Here is a 24,987-nt window from a genome sequence, read left to right as displayed (position 1 = left end):
TTAATGATATTCAATGAAAAAGTTTATTTAGACTTAAGGAGAGCAAAATCTAACACAAGTTTGTCTGGTTCCAGTCCCTGGTGGTAATCATGTAGTTTTGTATACAGTCTTACAAGTACATAAATGAAATGGAGTGTAAAAATTAGCACAGGAACATACAGCTAAAACTGGCTTTGGCATTGATTCCTAGTAGAAACGTGTCAATTTGAAATAAAATTGTATAAAATGGTCTATATCTGAGGTAAGTAAAAAAAGAAAGTAAATGTTTTTATATTTTTAAAACTTTTTGCCTACCAGCTTTAATATGGTCCCAGTATATCACAGGAGGACCATGCTGTACAGTGCATGAAACTGTAGGATGTTGTTTGGTTTTGATACTAACTGCAATGATTTGCCTGTCTGCTCCTTGATCTGAAAAATACTCACTAGTAATAAACTACATTTCAGCTAAAAGAAAGCAAAACAAAAACTAAAAATTTTTTACTAAGTTTGTGGATCTATTTTTACTGTCTCTTTGTAGTTGCTTTCATAAATTGTTCATTTTCTGCATACTTCAGGGCTGTTCTTCAGAGGAGAGTAAAGTTTATTCTTAACATAAAGGAAAATTAAAAATTCTTAGAGTGTCCTGTAAAATGCATCTGAAGTTGTTTATTGTCACTTTATCATTTCAGCTTAGAGGCCTATTGGCCAGTTTGATCACAAAGCTCCTCCCATAGATGCTTTCTCAGCACAAAGCCTTGGAGAGTCCAAGTGTGTTGGATCTTGGAGAATCTGAGAGTGTTTCTAAAGTTTAAAAGGTTTTTTTTGCAGCAGATTTGGTTAGGTTGGTGACTTCGGAAAATGTTTTTTATATGCATCAAACACATGCATGTTTATATGCATCAAACTGGTGGAAACCTCCTCTGAAGTTATCCTAGTTCAACATTTCCTGCAGCTTTCCCACTGGGAAGATGCTCTATTCTTCCACTGAAAACACATAGGAGAGCAAGGTCTCCATATTGTACCTTTCCTAATTAGTTCTTTCTGGCAATTTGTTGTGTTGCCCTTGCAGTTTTGTGGTGTATCACTAATGCATGAAATCAAACTTCAAAGTACCAAGCAAAATTGATAGGATATTTGTATGATAAGAGGGAATAGCAGCTCCTAGTAACTTGATAATTGCTAAGAAGTTGTTTGATAGTTCTTGGTAACCAGTTCATAGGATTCAGTCCCCAAAATTTTACATATGGCTTGGTGTTTATGTTTGCAGCTTGTCCATTGTATTAGGTGCCCTTTGGCAAATGAATGGAAAGAATGCCTTTAAACTGCTAAATTTGGCAGAAATAACCAACCATAACGGTATTACTTGTATAGTAACATATTGTGCCCCCTGTGATCTACAGATCTATTAAACTTTTCTGACAGTTTGAGAACTGTGAGAGCTGTAACAGACTGAGTTTTTGAGATTCTTAGTGGCTAAGCAACATTTTCTGCCTAGCTGATGGTCATTAACCAGCTCTGGTTTATTTGGTAACAGAAGTCCTAAGCTTTTGAAGATCAGTGCACTCTCTTTGGCAATTAACTTTGTTCACCTTAGCTATGAACCTTAATATCAAAGTGCTTCTTTGCTGTTTTTGTAACTGAGTAAGTGCCTTCATACTTCACTTGTCCCAGTTTCTTCTCTTTCACATGACTGACCTAATTAAAAAACAGACAGCTCAATAATTCTACCATAAGCTAGTAATAATGAAACTGTGGGAGTCCTCGAAGCCCTTTATCATTCAGATACACAGTGGTTTCATGAATAAAGTGGATGACTAAGTATTACTTATAGAAGTAAGGGAGATTATTAGCAGTGGAAGACACATTTGAACTTGCTGAAAGGCTGGCTTTTGTCTCGAGAAAGACCTACTCTCAGTAATAATTACACCAGGTCTTCATTTTATCCCAGCATTCTCCTCTTGTTCACGCTTTCAGTGACTGAATAGCTTGCTGTTGCTTGTTAATCCCTGCAGGAATGAGGCTTTGGATACGGGGAGGATGCACAGTGCATGACATGCAGGCCAAACAGATTCAAGGAAGACTGGGGCTTTCAGAAGTGCAAGCCTTGTCTGGACTGTGCTTTGGTTAACAGGTTTCAGAAGGCCAACTGTTCTGCCACCAGCAATGCACTATGTGGGGACTGTTTACCAGGGTAAGACCATTTCTGAAGATGAGACTTGAACAAATTCTAACCCGATTTACATTAAAATTGCTTGTTCATGTTTTCTGGATAAATGTTGGTACCCTTTGTGTATGTATGAAGGTCCTATGTTCTAATCTTGGCCTTACTGTATTATCTGAGCACATAATTTTTGAATTGCAGGAATTTTTATCTCCAAAATGGTTTGATAATTACCTACTTGGTCTGTGAGAGTATTGTCTGTACAGCACCTGAGCAAAATACCTCAAACAGTGTTACTGGTGATTTAGTTCATTGTTATAAACATTTAAACATTTGAAAACATACACTGCTATCTTCTTCAAAAGTTATCACATTATTTGCTTGCATTTTTTCCCCTCCTTAGGTCAATGCCTAATAATTCTCTTGCACATAGATTCTTAGGTCAAAAGCAGTGGCTGTGGTTTACTGTCTGAAATTTCTTTCACCTTTCTTTTCTTCAAAATTCATAAAGCATGATCCTAGCTGAAAATCATAAATTAATCTGAAAGAATTGTTTGCTGAAACTGCTGTTATAAATCAAGAGCTGTGCTTCATTTGTTGTCCTGTCATCCCAAAACTCTGTTACTAATTTTCTCTGTTTGTACTATTAAATCTTAAGATCTCAAAAAGGCTATTCCTTCTATTGTTGCCAAGGTCTGATATTATAAACACCTGCCATAAATTTGTAAAAAGACATTTTTGTTGCTTTTTTGAACTGGTAATGTAGCTGATAGGAGTAGTGTATGAGAACTGATTTGCAACTGTAACAGGCTTTGTATTTTCAGAGTATATATTTCAGACATGCTTAAAAGTTCATACATTTGTTTAGTATCTATATTTCAGCTGTTTTATTTTATGTGTATATATCTTATTTTTTTTTAACACCAACTATCAAATACTTGAACACTGTTGAAGCTTCTGCCATTACTCTTTCTCAAGTTAGAGGTGAAATCTCTTCATTTAAAAGCACTTAGTACAGGTTTGGTAGCTAATCTTAGCTTAAGTCACTGTGCAAGAAGGTGCAGCCCCAGGCATTATAGATGTTACTCACAACCACTTTTGATAGTACTTGCAGCCACATGGTACATTGATTTATGCTCTTATAGCGTATTAATATATACTTATTGTAGGGCTTACTTGGTTGTCAGCAGGGAGAAGATTTTCTTCTTCTGTAAACAATATAAGCTGAATTTTGGAATATGAGAAAGGATTAAAAGAGAAGCCACATTAGGACATGAATCAAAGGTAAAGCTCAACTGGAGGACATGGGAATGCTTCTCAGTATTCCAGTCAAGAATGCCTCCTAGATAATTGTGTTGAGTATGTTTTAAAATGAGAGCTGCTTCCACAACCTGAGTTTTCTGGCAGCAAAGCTGGAAACTGGAGGAAGGAGGGAGGGAGTCATGGCCATGGTGAGGGTAGTCATGGGACCCCTGGCCTGGATGTTTTGAGCAACAGAAGTTCAAAACACACCACCACTCATACCTGTCCTTCAGTTTAGATGCTGCTCAAACAAATGGAGGGTACAGCTAGGTTAACCAAATAGTTTAACTGATGTTTACCTCTCAGCAGTCTTATTTATTTCTGTTTTGCATGGGTTTCCAACATGCCATTCTCTATTGTTCAGCTTCAAAATACTACAGTGAGCATGTCAGCTAGGAACAAATATTAACACATTTTGTTCAGAGTAAATGATCACAGTGACCCCTTCAGTCTTGCAGCCAATGGATCTGTTTCTGTTCACATTGATAAAGTGGGAGTTTCTTGAGGAGTTGGAAAGCTGTTTGCATTACCTGATAAAAGCTTCATACTTCAATGGCATTTGCAGTGTTAGGAATATAACATCAGTAGAGTTGGCACCTTTTATTTAATGCGCCACTACCACTACATGAAAATGGTCATGTACTCATCTTGAATAGGCCACTGCTGCTGATTCTGTCTTAGTACTAATGAATGGTTGAAAGACAGACAGACCTATTTGATTAGGAGCTATAGGTAAGTTCTCTAGAGGATGTCATGCATAAAAATTTGAAATACAGCATTATAAAGTTCTGCCTTTTCTTTGATTCTGCTCTTGTTCCCTGATTGGGAATGTAGGGTTTTGCCAGTCACTGTAGTCAGTATGATCTTCAAACATTAGCTCAGTAATAAAGTTCTTGAAGGGTCTTTAAATAAAATGTCACTGATATCCAGCCTGTTATATATTTTTAGAGGTGATAATTACCTTGTAATATATAGATCAATCACTTAACTTTTAGTTTTTAGACATGTAACTAAGCTTGCATAAGGTAAGTTCTTAATGCGTGTCATTAATATATGTTGTGATCTGTGTGGAAAATGGGATATTGATTTCTGTCCGAAATCTCCAGAACTGTTTATTTCTTCTGTGAATATAAGATGATAGTGACCATGCATTTGGATTAACAGATCTAGATGTTTTCCTCAATTTGTTTTCAATCTGTCTTGTCCTATTAATTAATAGCTACTGTACTTTTGTTTACTTTTATTTTCTTCTGTTTCCTGATTGTTTACATTGAGACACTGATTGACAAAACTTGCAATTATAGAAGATTTTGTTAAAACACCTGAATTATTTTGTGAGGAATAATAACTGGTTTCGATTAACTATTTTTTCACATTCTTCTATCTTCTAGATTTTATAGGAAGACTAAGCTTGGAGGCTTTCAAGACATGGAATGTGTTCCTTGTGGTGATCCTCCTCCTCCCTATGAGCCTCACTGTAAGTGCTGGTTTTGCTGTTTTCTCTTTTAACTTAAAGCCTGGCAAAAAAAAAATCAGTCACAGTTACAAACTCTTTATAAAACTAATCTTCTTGTTAGTAAATGATTTTGTTCATACATTTCAGCAGGCCCAATACTATCATTGAGAAGTTCCCACAAATAGCCAGTCCCATGCTGATAAACATTCCTGTCACACCACATAGTCAGGGAGTCTTGATTCCACTTCTGATCTTGTCTTTTTTAATTTCTGTGTTAATGCCAAAAGAAAAGCAATCTTCCTAGACCCTCTGACAACTATCAGGTAGGGTAGTATGCTTTCCTGACCCCCAAAAAGGTATTTGTTGATATGTTTAAAAATTACTTTGATACTACGGTTACAGTGAGAGAGAACAATATAGATAATAACTTTATATTCTGTATACTGTTAAAAGGAAGTAATTGGTTTGTCTATTTGGTTTTTGCCAATGAGAAAATTAGAATCTCTTCAAAAGGAGAGAACCTCTTTATTCTGTAGCAGAAGCCTTGTTACCACTTCTTCCAAGACTGTTGGTGGTCTGTGTTGCATCATGTTTTTAATTCAATGAAGAGTGAACTATTCTTTTTGTGTTTATTGCTGTCTACTTTATAAAATAAAAAAATACATGTGATTCAAAATAATTATGTGGAAAATCTTGGGGTTACTCGTTTGTTTCTGTAACAGTGAAGTTATGTTTTAGGAATTTTTTTCCCCTAGTTCAAATTGGAACATTTGTTTATAGAAAGAATAAATTGTCAGGGTCCTGAAATATTTTATGCTGCTTTAATAAATACACACAGTGTCCTATAAATATCCTTTCTTTTTTTTTTAATTGTGTAAAATTAAAATAGAACCAAGAGTATACTGTTTTGCATGAAACCCATACTTTTCAACAGTTTTATATTGCATTAACTTCAATGAAATAATTCTTCTTCTTCAGCATTTCATATATTGCTTAAATAGTCTTTTTTCAAATAAACCAAACTTTCTTCTATTTTTTCCATCCTAGTTTTAGTGCCTTTTGGGTAATAAACTTCTAAAAGCAGATTTTCAAACATTTTCTAAATCTATGAAAAGTTTTAAGGACTGCAACACTCAAAGCCTGTAAATCAGAGAATAAGTCAAATAAGTTCTAATGTTTGCAGCAGTAACTCATGCCCATGTATAACACAAGCCTAGAAAGTAAATTCAAAAATGCTCAACTATTTTTGTAGTCTAGACAATATCTTAGTGTGTTTAGAAAGAATGTTCTTAATATCAAACACTGTCGGGTTTGATGCCAAGAATGAAATGCTGATCTCGACTTACTGATGTAAATCACTCAAATTCAATGAGTTGCAGAAGTTATTTCTAGACAGAGTATAGACAGACCATTTCATATATGTATGTATTTTAATTCCTTCAACTGGACAAATTCAGTATCATCCCCTTCATCTGTTTTTAGAATGTTCTTAATATCAAACACTGTCGGGTTTGATGCCAAGAATGAAATGCTGATCTCGACTTACTGATGTAAATCACTCAAATTCAATGAGTTGCAGAAGTTATTTCTAGACAGAGTATAGACAGACCATTTCATATATGTATGTATTTTAATTCCTTCAACTGGACAAATTCAGTATCATCCCCTTCATCTGTTTTTAATCTTTTTTTATCTGAAAAAAAAAAAAGAAAAGGGAAAATAAAAAGGGGAAAAAATGCTGATCTCGACTTACTGATGTAAATCACTCAAATTCAATGAGTTGCAGAAGTTATTTCTAGACGGAGTATAGACAGACCATTTCATATATGTATGTATTTTAATTCCTTCAACTGGACAAATTCAGTATCATCCCCTTCATCTGTTTTTAATCTTTTTTTATCTAAAAAAAAAAAAGAGAAAGTGAAATGTAAAGTGGAACAATGTTATTCTAATGGAGGATCTCTAATTCATAAATTCATTTTATGTGGTTTTTTCTTTTCTTGTTTGTTCCCTTCTAAGAAAGTGCGCTCTTCAAACATTAATTCTGATCTCTAGCATAATCAAAGACAGGAAAGAGGAAATTATCTCCCTTATCATTCAGCTTTGACTGTAGTTAGTGACTTGTGTATTTAATATTTTTCAAAGTCACAAGTTAATATTTTGAAAAGGTGATGAAAGAACAGTTGCCAAGTCTTCTGAAATAACTCAGATTGTTTAGTTTATAGTGATTTGGCTTTTGTAATTGAGCCTGAGCTTGAATCCTAAATTGAACCATTAGGAAGCTATTACTCACTTTAAATGGACAACAGGCAACCCTATGGAAAAGAGCATTTTCTCTGGCACAAACTGCAGTGGTAAATCCAGATTAGAGACATTTTCATTCCCTACTCTCATGGCTGGCACACCACCTTTGGCTAAATGACAGAAGTGGTAACAGCAAAGTTGTGAGAATTGGCAAGTATTTCTAGCTTTTAGAGAAGCAATAATAAAAGGTTTGAAATCATTAAAATGTTTGTTATTTGCATAGTAACCACCCGTTAAAATCCGAAGTAACAGAAATCCTACATGAAGTACAGTTGCCATATGTTGCTGTCATTTTCAGAAAGCTTTTGTGTTGATTCTTCAGATTCTAACAGCAGCTGCCTCAGTTTTGGGAAGTGTATATGCCTTCCTCAAGCAACCTAGGAAGTTTTTCCTACAACAGCCCCTAAATGAACTGAAGTACTTTGGAGTTTTACTTAGCATCATATAGGGGAAAAGTAAAAAACATGATTCTGTAAGGCTACATAAATAATGTGTAGAACATTTTACATGTAATGCTGAAAATGTTAGTGGTCTATTTCAATAATGGATATATTTTGATAGTTAAGACTGCATTACCTGAAGCTAAGTGGAGACAGACCATTAAGTGTGTGGGACAAGCTCTCAATAATCAGAGAACTAAGTTCTAATTCTCTGGCTTTCTTATCCTTCTCTCTTTCCACTGTGAAACTGAAAGTCAAATATTAGTGCAGCTAGCTCTTATGTTACAGATGAAAAGGAAAAGTTTAAATGTCCTGTTTCAATGAATTAATTGTCCTCCAAGGTGTGTGGCAATCTTTTGTTTGCTTAAGAACATTACCATAAGGGCACAAAGGCTCACAGCCCCCTACCTGGACTACAGGCTCATGTTAAAGCTGAGACATGGATCAAATTCTTTCTAGTAGCAGTTGATTATTACCCAGTTAGCTATAAATCTAAATACTTGCTTTTATCTCCTTTCTGTAGACATTTTAAAACAGATCTGGCTTAAATATTTACTCATGAAAAAATGAGTTTGTGAATTGCTGGAGGCAAAGTTGAAAGGATTCTATAATGAACAAGTAAAGAGAGTATTAGAGGCCAGGAGAATTGCTATCACCTTTGTGCAAACTTTAAAGGGGGACACAATGACTTATGTGTATTTTTAAAATGTCAGCCAATTAAATACACAATTATATAGTTATATTTTAATTTACTTAGTTCAGGTAAATAAACTGTACAGACCAATTTTATGTATTTGGTCAGCATCTAAACATTAGAAATGAAAGCATGTCTTTAAAATTGTGATTTATGCTCGCTTTGTAAACTGAAGACATTTTTCTCACCTGAAGACTTTTTTTTTCTCAAAAAAAATTCTGTCATTTCTGAATGACAGAATATGAATTCTTTAACTGGGAATTAGAGTGGAATTAGAATTTATCATAGATGTAAATTCTGAAATAGAAGGTAATATAGACTGTCCGAAACGTTGAAACAGTAACGTTGATATGGTTCAAGTATTCTTTTTTCTCAGTACCAATTTAGATTTGCAGAGTTCACTCTCCTGTCTGCTCAGGCCACTGTTGTGCTTTCCCCACGGTTATGCTTAAACTGTTACTGAAACTGCTCAGTAAGTTGGACTGTGAATCTATCTGTGACAGAACAGAATTAAAATAACTCCCCTTCTAAAGGTTATTTTTAAATCTAATGAGCTCATTGACCTCAAAACACTTGTGGTGGCACAAGTTAAGGAGAGATGTGGGAATGGTTCAGGTAATGAGCAGATTTTCTGAAGATACCATTGCTTTCTTGGAACAACCATTATGTTTTCAGCTAGTCTGTCTTCGCAAATAAACAAACAAACAAACAAAAAAAACCAACCACCATTAGAAATCGTACTGACCTTCTTTCACTCATAAGAAGATGGCAGATTAAAATTGAAGCAAGCGAATTATTATGTCAGATATTCTTAAAACTGGTTCCTTTTGTATTGTTCAACTCAAAATGCAGAAAAACCCCAGAGTCACAAGAATCCTTTAGTTTCTGGACAGGCTTTCTACTAAGCAGAAGAGCCTGTGGCATGGACCTTTTTCGAGATGTATTACAAAAACAGTTCCTAGAACTTCCACATTAATGTTCTTTCTGTATCAATCTAAAATCAGTGATGTTCCCATTTTATGTGCAAATTCAGTGTAGAATTTGGCTGTACAAACAGTTTAATTTGGAATAAATTGAGAGAGTCAAGGAAATGAGAAAATTAACACCTAGGCACAAGAGAGTATTTTACAGCCAGTCAGCCCCCAAAAGAACAGACTTGTGCTTTTTTTTCCTCTAGTGACCACACTGTTACATTTATAAAATTACTAATTTTTTACATCATGAAAAATTGCACAGGAAATTTCCAGCCAAATTCATTCTTCCTTCTCCATGACTATTTCTGCTTGTCTTCACGGCACAGATCAAGGAGCATGGGAATCTGGGGTGGACAGGATGGGGGAGGGATACCATTCCGTGTGGAGCTTGGGAAACTAGCCTCTACATGTTCCAAGAAATAAACACATTCTTTGCTTCAATGAAGCAGAAATGTTTTGTTGAGTAAGTCACAGCAGTGGACATATCTGCAGTTTGATTGTAACATCATGTGCATTTGAAATAAATTGGCAGTCAGGTCTAAAATTGCTACTTTGCCATGAACCAGATTGATTTCAATTATAAAGAATGTCTCAAGCTAGAAAAGAAACATTTTTTTACTAAGGTGTGGAATAAAAGTAGAGACTATGGCTTGTTGAGCCAAAATACATGAAGAAGATCATTAAATGTGAAAACATTTTCTTGAGGCATCCATATCGTACCTGCTTTAAATTTTGTTCCTTTAAGGAACTCCTATGACATTTTGACTGCCTTAACTAAGGTTGATCACAAAGTTCCCTTTACAAAAAAAGTTCCCTTTTCTTGTGTAGATTTTTTATTAGTTACTTTCTGTAGGTTTACAGTATTGTTTTATCTGGGAAGTAAATATAAGTGAGTTGGAGCTGAGTGTCACTCTTCAAATCTACAAGATATGTTGTTTCAGTAATGGAAAGTACTGTTTAGGGGACAAAATCTGGTGTTATTTCCTTCTTCCTGGTGTTAAAAGTAGATGGTGTAGGAAAAGTAAGATTTCACATAGATCTACTTATTTACATTAACAAGATTAGGATCTGTGACTTTGCAAACTTTCCTGTGAGTGTAATGGGTATTGGGTGTAGTAGTCCCACATGGATATTCTTCCAGTAATTGGGGGTATGCAAGGACTAAACATCAGAACAAAGAAGCTGAGAAGCTAGAAATTGCAGTCTGCAGGGTTAGGACTTACCCTGTTTTGTAAGGGGGGAGTTGGAAGCTTGCTGGCTACGTGTCTATTCTGTAAAATAATTTCACTAGTGGTAAAACAGAAAAATCCCACTGTCTCAGCTTTGCTGAAACTTTTTATATTATTTCATTAAACATAAGTACAAGTTTATAACTTGAGAGTAACTTTTGGATGACATTCAATTCCACATTAGTTCCACTGTTTATATAGTGGATTTTTAATTTATTTGTGTCACTTTCTTCTTTCTGTTTACAGAATTATGTGATTTTAAAGCTGTCAGGCTCCAGATAATGTTTTTCCATCAATTGAGTTTTTCTGTAATTTTATTTGGTTGCTTTGTACAGTAAACTTTGTATTACTAATGCAAAGCAGCCTTTCAAGGAAGGCTACTTAAGTGCATGAGGCAAATGGCATCTGAAAGTATATAGCAAGTGAAATTATTCCTAATTATTTGGTTCTGTTCCGACATATATCCCCTCCTTATTTCAGTATTTGTTCTGATTTGAGATTACCTAACAGCATCTCTCATAGGCCTCTTTGCCATTTTGAACACTGTGATAGAAAGCAGCTGGAATATTGCATAAACCTTTCACAACATTCATAAGCAGTGACAGCTAATTTAAGTACAGATAATTGCATCATTAGCTTATAAATATCATTACTGTTTTATTACAGAGACATTGCCTTCCCATTCTTTCAAAACTGAAATTTAGACTTTTGTAAAAATGTAGTAAGTCAGTCTGATATTTTCCATATGTGACCTGATGATAGAGTAACTTACCTTCAGGAAGTCTGAAACAAATTCCATGAGGTGTTTAAGAGAGATGAGAATTGCTATTCATGTCTTAAAGAGTTTTATTACAATTTCATTTCTTTCACTCGTCATAAAGAGAGTTAACTTAGGAAACCTAAATGTTTTTAATTCATTGTCCTTGGTAATTGAGTTGGTTCTGATCCTTTAGGGTTCATGTATAACTTAGAGTCAAACGGCTCCTTTTCTTACTGTTCTGAATTTACTTTATATGTTGGGATCCTCTTCTAAAAAAAGTTGTAAAAAAGAGAGGGGAGATTTTTCTTTATTTTAATAACAGAGGTATTACCACTAAAATGAGTTTAAATAGTTCTGAAGCGTTACTTAATGGAGAGGAAATTCAAATACAATGCAGTTTAATCATGTTCTAAAACTTTCCCAGCTTACTCTCATCAACTTTCCTTGCATGTACCTCTCATTTCTGTGCCTATATGTTTGGAAACACTTCATTATGTAGCTTGTTAACACTACATATGTATTATGGTTAGTGGACAGAAATAGTCAGAAGTATTTCCCTCGTTTCTATCTGCTATCCAGTCTACACCTCTTAAAAAAAAGGAAATGAAAAAATAAAACCAAGCGTAAACAAACCAAAAAACACCACAAGTTTTCCATAGAAGAAAATTTAGCTTATGAATTGAAATGACATTGCAAGGAGCTGCAACTCCCAAACCTAACAGAATTTCTGTTAAGTAAGCCAGACACTTCACCAAGGAATTTACCAAGGATTTACCCAGGAATCAAGATTTGGAAGCTGAAGTTCTCAGGGCATCCAATCAGTTTAAAGTGTTGAACTTCTGCCCACTTTTTTGCACTATCCTTAAATGTTTTCTACCATTCCGTTAATTTCTTTTACCGTGGAAAATTTGTTTTATCAGAAAGATTTCTAATCACATCTATTACAGCTTAATTCTGCAAAAGTGTAGGTGTGAAGGCTCTTCCAATGAATTGATTCACATACTGAGTACTTCTGTAGAACAGTAGTACTACGTGCTACAGTATAGCATGGCTGTTCTCTTATGAAAGTCTACAGTAACCTCAAGTAATGAATGTTTGAAATTTATCTTCTTTTCTTCTTTGAAGCTCTTACAATGACAATAAGCAGGGTCCTTAATTTATGCCTGCTACCTAAAGTCTAACTTAGATTTCTTTGCACAGTGAAATTTTATTTCATTAAGTATGTTTCAAGTAGCCCAGTTCAAGCTACAAACTGAAAGAACTAGGCTAGTAGCAAATGCTTTAGGGGTATCTCACTATGGGTAACATTAGCCCTGTCAAGCATCTAGAGGTATGTAAGGCATAAATATTCAAATAGACCCAGGATTCTGACTCCAAAATTCCATCACCCACTGCCCGGCTTGACAGCTACCTAACTGTGCAAACATTTAAAAACCCAAGGGACCTACAACAATTCATTTGGTCTCCAGGAGTATTCCACAATTTCTGGGTCCAGGAGGCTTGGATACATTGCAGCTTTAGTTTAGGCCAAAAGGTTTGATTTACCTGCTTTGCCCTGACTGCCCTGGAAGGAAGTACATATGCATGGAGTGAGCAGGATGCTCTAAACAGGTGTATAACTGGACAATACAGACCCCTTTCTCTATCACAGCTGATCCAAGAGGTAATGGAATTGGAATTTAAGGAGGCACTTCCAAATTTCTCTGTACCCTTCAGTGGTCATCCAAAGGCTTTTGCAGCACTGACCAGTTACATGTGCTGCCACTGAAGCCATCAGGATCTACGAACTAATTGCTCTGTTGCTCATCTCTGAACAATCTGTTCTGTGGTGCCTTCTGATGGCAAACTCAGCAGAGCAGGTTGGGATAATGTCTGGGTGTCCTTTTCTTGGTGCCTTCTTTGAATGCAGAATTCTTCCCTTACCATGCGTGTTGGCTGCCTGCTGTTACTCTGCAGCAGAGCAGGTTGGGATAATGTCTGGCTGTCCTTTTCTTGGTGCCTTCTTTGAGTGCAGAATTCTTCCCTTACCATGTGTGTTGGCTGCCTGTTCTTACATCACCAGTGTGTTTCTGTCCCAGGTGTGTTCCCAGCACTGAGGATGCAGCCCAGGTGATGCCTGCTTGGCACTGCAAGGCCTGGGCCTGTTTGAGATCCTGGTTTCATGCCTTCTCAACATAGCAAGTTGCAATACAGCTCAATACAGTTCAACAGGCTCTAAGATTGCTTGTTGAGATAATTACAGTGTTTATAATTTTCACGTTCTGACTGCAACCCAGTCATGATTAAATAATAGAATCTAATTTACTACTCACGGCTTTTCAAAATGAGGGGGAAAACATATCTGCTCTGTTTCCTGTTTGGATATCCTGATGAAAGTGTACTAGTAAGACTGTTCTTTTTTGGAGTAGAAATTGTTCAGGAAGTTAAGAATTTGAGTTGTGTTTTTGAAGTACAATTCAGGCTATAAAATAGTGAATTTCCATTTAAATTATTATCTGACTAATCAACTCTATTCCCTTCTTCATGCTTTATGTGTATAAAGTACAGGTGATTGGGTCAGACTTTCTCTTTCAATTATTCTGCTCTTTAATCTCAAATAATGGGCAGTCCTCTGTTTTGGTTGTTACTACCTTTGTATTATTAGATGCATTGAGACTGACCAGCAAGTCATAAGGGAGGTCTGTTGATAATATCCAATGGAAACTTAAAAAGCTGAATATGACACTGTAAAGGCTCTGCAAAGGTTTGATGCATTGCTTCATGCAGTATAATGAATAATCCTCTACATCAGGGAATGAATCTGCACAAAAGAATCACTAGAAGACATTCTGCTGTGTTAACTGGTGTGGGTTTAGCCCCTTTTAATTCAGAAATGTATTGTCTTCTTGTCTTTCCCTCATTGTAATTGCATTTACACTTCTGAAATGCAAATATTTTCTGTGTAAAAAGACAAAATATCCTTGATATAAAAATAAATATTTCTGTGGAGTGTGCAAGACCAGGATATGGTTCAGTAACAGAATTTGCAGTAGAAATACAAAGCCAAACAAAATTTGGATTTTAATGCATGTGTCTTGGTAGTATTTCTGTAGGCTTTAGAGAACTTGCTTTGAATCCCCCTTTTCTGTGTGTCAGTTTCCCAGCAAATGGTTGAACCTTTCCTTTAACTACATGTGGTAATTATAATATGTGGTTTTTCTTTACACAAAACATGGTTTGTTAGATTGATTTCACACAGGTTTCCATAATTAGAGCTGTGTGAGATAGATTGTGACACGTTCTTCTGGATCAAAATATAGACAAAAATTTCCATACTGAAGAGTTTTTATATATGAAGGAATGCTGTAGTTTGTGCAACAGAGGAAAACTACCAAAATGGAAAAGCCTAGTTCTTTCCTAGTCCTTTCCTGCTGTTACTTTGTGCAGGCTTGGGATGTAGCACAAGTGGGATGCAGCCATAAGGTTTTCTTTTCTAGAATTAGATGAGCTTGTGTCCCACACTTGTGCTGATTGTCTCTCACAGATACTGCTGCAGTTACAAAAGGCTTTATTGCTCACAGCCAAACATTTCCTGTCATCCTACATTGCTCTCTTTTAAGTTCTGAGTTAAGAACTGGGTTGGCTTTGTTGACTGAACACCTATCCCAGCGCTTGGTGGTTATTATTGAGGACACGGATCATTTCTTTAATGCCTGCATCACACTAATCTCTGGATCTATACAAGAATTTTCCTTCCTGACAGTTTTTATTCTTTTTATTTCTTTGGAAACTGCTTTTTCCTCCCTTGCTGTGGAAGGCCAGATTTCTGAGAAGAGGGAATTTGCCTTCCATTGCTTTCGACTATTATGCATTTAAGCGTGATGAATATTGCCAGTGTCCCATAGGTATGACAGTTGTCATTTTTGTCTGCTAAAAATAACTTCAGAATTGTAAATGTAAGTGTTATTGTAAACTTTTTAAGATATATGTTAAGAACAGAATTGTGGTTTTTTTCAGTTTGCTTTCCTAGGTGAACACAGTGTATCTATATTGTTGTCATTTATCCCTTTTTAATCCTTTTGACCATGATGACCAATTTGTCTGTGCTGACAGAGTAACAGATCTCAGACAAAGAATTTTCAGATTTTACAAAAACAAATGAATGGTGAAGAGGGAGCTACATTAGTGCACTTACTGAGATGAGAAGGTTGTGGCATAAACTCCTACCACATTTGTTGGTGGCAGAAAATGTACAGGAAAGAAAATAATGGAAAACAAATTATAATTTCTGAACCTCCTGAAACCATTAATTTATTATGACTGGGGGGAAGGAACAGAAAAATTTGAATATTAAAGTTTGAAACTTTAAGAAAACCATCTATCTAATATAAAATCTAGATTAGTATTAGCAGTCCTTACTTAGTAAAGTGTTAGCAATAGAAATATTAAATTATTTCAGAGTGAGAAAATATAATGTAAATGGCTCCATAATACACATGGAAATCATAGAATAAATTAGGAATAGAAATGTCTTTTTTTAACTCTACTTGTTCATAATCTCTGGAAATATAATATATAAAATATATGTGGTCATAATCCAGTAAAATTTAAAGTAGATGAAGTTGATGTGAAGTTTGACCAAGCTGAAGTGCTCAGAGTGGCCTTGGCTGTCTAGTTTCAGCATGAGAATTGCACTAATTATATGTAATCCATTTTTATCTACTAAAGCTTGTGTTGATGTATTTTGGAGAGAACACAGTATTCCACTGTGTTCTTGGAAAATACATTCCTTGTTTCTTGTTAGAATATGATGGAAAGTGTATATCTTGAAATGAAAGTAGAAATGTCAACATGTGATTTTTAAAATAAATTGAATCAAATTTCAATTATTTCATGAATTCACATCCCAAGCTCATGCAGCTGATAATAGGAGTTCACATAAGCAGTACCCATCTGTCCTTCAGAAGGTTGTATCTGATCAGTTCATGACAACACATAGGGCATATTTTCTATCTTTGTTCTGACTCACAGCTGGCAACTCTATCTGCTAATCCCAGAGAAAGCTGCAGCTGGAAATAAAAACTACTTTTGAACTTGCATATCCTTTCCCAGAGATGTTTAAAGCCTTGGAGATGTGTTTCTTTTGTGATCCCTTTTAAATTGGTGAATTAATTGTTGCATTAAGAGTGAAGTCAAGCAATGAATCCTCGAATTCATATTGTTAGACCATGTTTTATGTAACAAAAGCTAAGAATGACCAAAAAATAGTTAATTTCACATGCTTTCATGTAATAAAAACTCACTGTAGAGCTCACTTCTTTATTACATTTTAAAAATCCTTATTACAGAATGATGAAGAAATCACTGTATTCACTTCTAGCTTGTTCATCTAAAATGTGAACAAGCAGTTTGCAAGCATATTTAGTTTTGTTTCTTGACACTGTTAAGTACAGTTAGAACATTAAATTCTCAACTGCAGACTATGAGAATTTCAATGTGTTTTTTCAAAGCAGCTTACCATACTTCAGTTTCTAGTAGTAACTTGTGCAACCTTTCATCTTATGAGTCAATCCTATAATTAGTATCCTTCTTTGCCAGAGGCATACTGCATGTTTGTTTTAGGTACAGAAAGTCTGCAAGAAATTTAACTTAATCATTACTTTTTAATGTAGGAGCTGGTTAGCTCAATTACACTAGATTAAAGTGAGCTTGAAATTCCTGAGTTACAGAGAAGGGGCTAATCTGTGACCTGTAGTGAACAAGTACTATTTCCTATGGTTTTTGCCTTATGTGCACTTACTAGTGTGGGTAGCCCTTCAGCCCAGGCTTGCAGTAGCTATAAACAATTATCTATTTTCTGTATGGAGTGGATTTGCAAGGCTCTTATTTAACTCGGCCATTAGGTTATTCAAAATTATTCCAGGATTGCATGCATTGCAGTAAAGCTGCAGAACATTTTTTGGGGTTTTTTCAATAAACTTTTGCTTTATTGTTTTTAGGGGCAATCTGAAAAAAATAAGTACTGGTTTCAGCTTTTCAGTATTTTTTAGACAATTTCTAATTACAGAAGCATTAGACTGTTTTAAATATATTAATTTAATAACATGCTTTTAAGCTGCATTCAGACTGAAAATACTGGTTCAAATGTATCTCTCTTAATCACACAGGGAATGGTTGCATTAGCACCACTTCAGAAGCACTGAGTTTTGGTACCTCTGGTATAAATCCATGCTGAGTCCTCTGACTTTGGGTACACAGGCCAAGCTGTGACTGACATGTGAATATAAAATACTGCTAAACAAGTGCACAGTAGTGTGTTGGGGTTTTTATTCTACTTGCTGCTGGTAGGTACTATATGACTCAATGATCTTAAAGGTCTGTCTCAACTTCTAAGCCTCCAGTGATTCTAAGTTGCTCAGCTACAAAGTTCTTTGGCTGTGTTCCACCTAATTTTTTTGGTTTTAAGAAAATACAGAAGTAAACACCAAATCCATCTAGGCTCAAACTTTCCATACTGCCAACTCTCTATTAAGAAAATCGTTGTCAATCAAAAGAACACTGAAATACCACACCAGAGGACTGGAATTACCTGGAGGACTGGAATGTATTGGAAGTAGGATAAAATGCAGTAGCCTTATAACAAGAGTTGTGTGCTGAGGACCTTAGCAGTAATGATTCATTATAAACCAACACCTCATGAGCTGGGAGCAGCCTTATAGAAGAAGGGCCTAATGTTCTTACAGATCACTTGTATCCTTCAATTATTGTCCTCTACTTTGCTCACCTTTAATTTTTTTGGGTGATAGACCTCACACATTCTCACTCTTACTGGTTCTCTTGTGCTAAAGCAGTGTACTGCCAAACTCCTCTTTAAAAATGATCATAGAATAATCTCATATGTTATTTTGGGCAGTGATATGTGCCTTTGAGGTATAGTCCATGATTATTTCCTAAAAACATGAGCTCTTAGAGCTTTTTTAACTAAAGGGTGGTGTCCACCAGTTTTAGTGAAGTTTCATTTTAGTCCAGTGGTATGATTCTATGTGCATATTACTGAATGGGATTTATAGTTACCCTGTCTGCATGTGGAAATTTAAGATTGAGTTAATGCACTCTAATTTGGGCATCTAAAATTTAATGCTTAGCACTGAAGTTGCCAGCCCAAACTCCCAATCAGGGGTGAGAATGAGGTGCCTCGAGTTCAGGCAAGCCAGATAAGGTAAACTTCAGTGACTAACACTAAGCAGTCTTTCAAGCCTTTTCAGAATAATTACTTCTCAGGAGATTCTGTTTCTGGCTTTGTTTTAGAAAGAGAGCCTATGGTATCTAGCTCTGGCTTTGTCTTCAGACCTTCAGACTTCTATAGTTATGAATTTCACCTAGATGCCAATATCAGATTAGATGAAAACTGCAATTCAATATTGAATATTTGTGTTTGACTCCCTAAAACCTGATCTTGCTCTTTTTTTAATTAATTAATTTTAAGGAGGAAAATTACTTTTCATAGCGTAGATTTTTTTCACTTCTGCTATATAAGCAAAAACACAAATAAAACATTTAGAAAAATATTTTTCTTACTTTTTGATAAAATGTCTCTTACAAACCAAAGCCCATATTCTAAGAGAACTTGCTAAAGTTAGAATATGCCAGAATTGAGGCCTGCAACCATGAAATTCCCTCATACATAGTTACTCTAATACAGATTGTATTTACATTGTTGTATATTATTTCCCACAGGGCCTTTGTTCACTTAAAGCACAGGATAGGCAAAACCTGTAATTCTGTAAGTGTCACTTGCTCACACTATTTTAAATTCCATGCAGAATGTGAGTATTAAATACTGCTGGAGTTTTCTGGGGTTCTGCCACTGTAAAGAAGTTGTTACAGATTTTGCAGTTGTGACTGACTTTTATCTTTTCAGTGGAAGTGGTGTAAAATGTTTAACATCTGTTAACAAACTGAAACAGAGGAAGTCAAAGGCCCTCAAAGCCCTTCATTGTTTCTTGACAAAACCAGAGTAGGATGCCACCTTCTTGACTGTGAATATGTGTCATGGCTACATCTGTGAGCTGGTGATCTGAAGTTCTCTCTATATGGTGAGATCAAGGGTGGTGTTTAAACAAATCAGACTAATTAACCCTAATTTCTCCTACCCACATACCCCCCCAGCCCTCCCCATCCCCTGTAGAGAAAGTTCAGGTGATAGGTGATTCCTTCCAAAGCAGATCTTTGCTTTGGTCAGATGAATCTCGTTTGCAAAGCTTGACTTTTCAAAGATAACCATTCAGAATGTCTTCCATATTCTGTGGCTAATTCCTACTGTTAAAGAGGGGAGGTGTTATGTTTCAGATTAAGTAATATAATAAAGCAGGGATCTGGTATATAGCAGCCTTTTGTTCTGTGTAACTTGACTTTCTGATCCCCACAGCTCTTAGTGGTGAATTAATAAGTGCTATTGTTATTTTTGATGTCAAAGCTACAGCTTTTTTATTTTAATACAGTTTGCATATGCATGCACACTGATGCACTGTAGGTAATTTCTTTGCAGTAAATTACAGCATTTATGATTTCTGCAGTAATACAACAAGCTGGGGATGCATGGCCAACTTCTAAAGGTGTTAACCTCTGTGTTACAGAATTTTCAAAATTTATATATAATCCCATGTATTTTGTTACTTAACCCCCAAAAAAGTGGTTTTAAAAGATCTTGGGATTGCAAAGGTAAAAACTTAAAAAATACGAGTAGCATTGGTTATGCAATTCTTAACCTTAATTCAGAATTGTAATTCAGCTCAGTGGAGCGCATTGTGAAACTGTCTTAATTACATAAACATACTTTTTTTTTCCCTAGTGCATAAGCATACTTTTTGTTTTCCTAGTTTTCCCTTATTTCTCTCCCCAACATGTGCCTTGTGTGGAGATTTTAAAGTAACTTTGTGATATTTAGACAGAATTGTAAGCAGGAAAAATGTAATTGCTGAGCAAGCCTAAGTCTAGTTTATTTAATTTTGTTCCGGTCTACATATCGTGTGACTATCGGCTATGCAAAGAGGGGCCATTACTACTTCTGCCAAAGCTTTACAATCCAACTGAAGAGGAGAAATCAGCTTTTATCTAGCTCAGCTTCTAGCCTGGTGGCTAAAACAATCTCCATGAAGGTGGTAGAAGAGTCTCCATTTCATATGTCTTGGCAAAGAGCTCTTAAGCTTTCTCAGAAGGCAGAAACCCCATCATTTACCTCCTCTTTCAAGAACTGCATCTGAAAGGCATTATAAGTCATGCTTGTGATTTGTCTCTCAATTTAATTTTAAAATAAGATCATAGATTTTTGTTCTCCATAGAGTTTTAGGAGAAGTGGAGGCAGCTCTCTGCCTCTGAGTAATTTATGGGAAGAGCAAAGTACATTATCCTTCTCCAGGTTTCTGTATCTATAGGCTGAGCATGGTGACGTAAGGAACTGTGTTACTCATATGACAGATATTTCAGATTCTATTCTGTATTTAACCTTTTCTTCATACTGTATAGGAAGTATGTGACCTAATACAGGCCTCTAGCTTCCCAGATAGGTTTGTATTTTAAAATTACAGATTTTACAGCTTAACTTTTGCGTACTTAAGCCTTGTCCCTTTGTCACTTTTCAAAATGGATACCAAAATACAATGGCATCAATATTTTATGTGTAATGACTTTTAGATTACCCTGAATTATCTGCAATCTGAAAGTTGTGGATCTTCTTTTTTTTTATTTCTCATATATTGTCTCAGTTTGGAAATAACCTTTTAAAATATAAATGTTATAAATAGTCCAGTGTTGAACACACATGCACATACTTATGTATTTCCAGATCTCTTTGAGTACTGATTTTTTATTATTCATATCTAATAACTAGGCTCTTTCTGCATGGGATTTCTAATACTTGGAAGAATTTCCTTGGTATTTATATTTTTCATATTTGATAGCAAAAAATGTTGGTCCATTACAGAGAGTTTGAAGAATGAAGTTGTTTCTAACTATCAGGATTTTGTTTTCCTTTCCCAGTTATTTCAGATTTTAATTTTAGGCCAGGAGGCAACAAGGTAAAGGTACTAAAACTTTATTGAATTTTCTGGTAGCTGCTGGAACATCTAGATGTCTGGACTAGATAAGTTATTTGGCCAATTCAAGAAGCTCCTTTTTGACCATAATAAGGAAATTATTCCTGCACCTAATTTGATATTCAAATAGAGTAGTTTTTCTTAATGTATCACTTATTGATATATTTGTTTTTTAATATATAATCACTATTTTCTAAAGCTTTAGAAACTTTATGAATTAATTATATCACAGTATACTCTGCTATTCTGATGACAGAGCAGCTTGCAAACAGAAGTGACATAGCTGAGTACTGTTACCTTTATAAAGAATTTTTTAAGCAAGGACAAAAGCCATAGTTCTTGAAAATGTATTGCATAGATATATGCAATACTTATTGCATAGTGATGTTTATGGAAATTTGTGTCAACAAACTTAGGACACAGTCTTGCAATCATTATGAAATTTTTAGCTTTACTCCCTGGATGTTACCACAGCGGAACCAGGATAAGGAGGGAAGTATTTGGAATAGAAAGTGAAGTGTTAGAAATTACTTCTTGTTGAATCAGAGACAAATACTCTTTTATGACTGATTTACGTGTAATTTCTTGCTTTACTGGGATTTGTACAAATAAATACATAGATGTGTATGGAAGAGCACATATGTTCCCTGCCTAGGGGAAGGCTTAGCTGCTCTGCCAGCCCTCAGTCATGGGCACAGGACAGAGCTTTGCACACTCTCATATTTCAATCTGCTGAAAACCAATCTATGCACCAATCCAACCTCATCACATAGCAGCTTTAAGGGCTTGTTTGAACCTTTTGGAACAGATCTGTAACCTCTATGCATGGGATTCACAATGTTCAATTACAGTTTTGGTTAATGAAAGTGGGTTATTCTCTATGGGCTAAGTGCCTACTCCTCTGTTTACATGTGTGCCATTGTCATTTAACTGGTGAATATGTAGGTAGATTCTGAGGGTTCATGGCTCCCCTCTCCTTCCTTAGCAAAAGGGTGATGGCAGTAGTTGCCCCCATGAACATGATTTGCTTTTCAGCAATGCAAATTCCTCCTCTGCTTATGTGGGCCGTGTCTTGTGGAAGTGTTTTAGGACTGAGAGCAAGAGTGTGTACAGAGACTGAATAGAGCAGAAACTGTCATAAACAGACCAAACTGACTCAAATTCTGCGCAGGGATATTTCATTCTCTAACTGGATAGTCCTAAAGATTAAGTAAGATTGCACATACAGAATACAGAGAACAAAAATACAAAAAATACTTTCTGCTTTCATTTTTTGTTGAAAAGATGAAACAGCTTTCATAGCCTGTGTGAGATGGATAAATTCTAGAGTTGGATTTGAACAAGAGAATAGCCTAAAATAGCGTGTTCTATTTCACAGAACATATCTGGCAAAGAATGTGTTTAAAATTACAAGTTAGAGGTGATGTAAGAAAATAGATTTTCTGCTGTATCAAGCAATCTCATATGTTCTGACATAAGCTTTATGGGACATAAACATATGAAAACACCTGAAAAAGAAGTTGCATTTTCAAGAAAATAGGTTTTGCCGACCCTCAACTGTCAGCTATGTAAAGTTGGCTTCTAGAAGCGAAAGTCAGAAAGGAAATTGTTGACACCACCACAGTCATTAACAGCAACACAGACTTGGTGCCATCAGATCATGCTGGGTGTTTCCAGTTTATGGAGGAGAGATCTGTCTTTATTGATAACCACTTGTGTTGGGGGGTAGAATGTGTACATCAGTGGTGACACAGATTTCCTCCCACTTCCTCTGATTTTTTTTTTCTTACTCAGGTTTTTGTTATTTGAGGGTAGCAGTGGTCTGAGCTGTTACTCTCATGGACTTTTATATTCACATGCTAGACAATTCTTAAAGTTGGAAGTTTTGTGTATGAAACAATGTTACTTTTGTGCCCCTACAGTGGCTCAATTTAGATCACCATGGTAATACCAAGATTTCACATCTCTGAATTGCTAAAAGAAAAATGTGTAGCAGAGGTTGACTATGCCTTACAGACATTGTAGTGTATATCCAGTACTGTGGAGTTAATATATATTTTAAATTCACATACACAGTGCAATTGTTCTACTATTTTAAACATAAAAGCCTGTCAGCAGCTGGAGTTTGTGAAAATACACAGTGCAAGAGAAATGGTCTTGGAAATGAATAAATCAAATTTCAAACATTTTCATTTATAAGCATATTTCTCAGGATTTCCAAACAATGGATAAATACTTGAATAGTCATTTTCTCCCCCGGGGCTTTTTGGTACATTTATTAAAAAAATAACAAAACCAGCAAAATAAAACTAACAAAAAGAAAAAAATTGTAGTCAGCACTTGGAGCACATTTGAAAAATGTGGTTTGACATGATGAACTTTGGGTGTAGGCTGTGCACGCAAAAGGCTGTCTTTTTACAGATGTTGGGAGACTCTGTCCCCACTGTTTACCACAGTCTCCAACAGTAATTTAATAAAGTTTCTTACCTCCTACTTGAAAGACCGGGAGAAGGGAGGCAATCTGCTGCTTTGTAAAGACTCAAAGATATTTTTGGGGAAACTTGCTTTCCATTTATGTTGATGCTCAGTAGTATATAAAACATACATATTTAATCTCTGTATACAGATCTTGTACATGTAGTGTCTGAATTGTCTACATAATATATAAGGATATATAAAACATCCTTTTGCTGTTCAGGGCTAGGTAAGCATATTGCCTTCTTACTTTTAAATGAATATAAACATTTATTATTTTTTTTTCAAAATGGAGGAATTTCAAAGTGAGCCACATTGCTTGACACTGCCTTGCCTTTTCCGTGGATCAAGGGCACACACACAGATAGCCACTGCAGTGCAGCTGACAGGCAGTAACTTGTTAAATTACATAACTTGAGGGTATGTCTGAGCCCTTAATTCTTGTCAAATTAAGGTTGATACCACTAAGTTGGGCCATTCAACATAAAGGTAATGGGAAAACAGTTTTTGTAAAAGGCAAATATTCCTTTCCCCTGTCGACCAGGAATACCCATATTCCAGGAGTTAGCAGCATTTTAAGCTTTGCATCTTACTTCCAATCCTGATAGTAACAGATGGCACTCTGTACAATGTTACCATTTTACTGCTTTTTAAGTGCAGTTTGGATTAGCTTTGTTATTTTGAGTAAACTCTCTTTAGGTTAGCATTGACTGGACACATTAAGAAAGAAACTCAAACAATAATATTCCACATTTTATTCTCCTCAGCTTTACTAGTTATTATATGTTTCCTGTATCCATGGAAGAAATATACAGCATTGCAAGTTCTGTTTTCACATGGTTGATCTACCACAAAAAGCTTTCTTTTAGGTTTGCTGATTCCAGTAGCAACTGTAATTAATCACGGTTCTGAAAAAATAAATGAATAAAAATGGAGAAAACAAACATGAAATCAGTGACAAAGGAAGTATTTTATATTTTTCCCTGTCTCTTGTTGTTTGGTATAATAGGCCGAAAATTCAGCTATTCTGTTTATTGGCAGAGATTTTAGTGATACAGCTGGGATTCATATGTTCCATATTAGCTGAGTTACTGCTGTTTGACTGCCTTGGATTAACAGCAACTTTACTTGCTTTTG

The 24,987-nt window shown here is 35.5% G+C and overlaps 1 protein-coding gene across 1 annotated transcript in view; it reads left to right on the top strand.

The window, feature by feature from the left end:
* The window catches only part of TNFRSF19 (TNF receptor superfamily member 19), a 57,494-nt gene that overhangs the window by 19,535 nt on the left and 12,972 nt on the right, over window positions 1-24,987 (top strand). The window contains exons 4-5 of the mRNA XM_005417682.3: window positions 1,995-2,173; window positions 4,837-4,922. Coding sequence (XP_005417739.2) covers window positions 2,031-2,173; window positions 4,837-4,922 — 229 coding nt within the window. The 5' untranslated portion in view covers window positions 1,995-2,030. The remainder of the gene's footprint in view (window positions 1-1,994; window positions 2,174-4,836; window positions 4,923-24,987) is intronic.

This window comes from Geospiza fortis, unplaced genomic scaffold, assembly GCF_000277835.1.
Source record: "Geospiza fortis unplaced genomic scaffold, GeoFor_1.0 scaffold16, whole genome shotgun sequence".
Taxonomy (NCBI): Eukaryota; Metazoa; Chordata; class Aves; order Passeriformes; family Thraupidae; genus Geospiza; species Geospiza fortis.
This window is presented reverse-complemented; position numbering and strand designations above follow the sequence as displayed.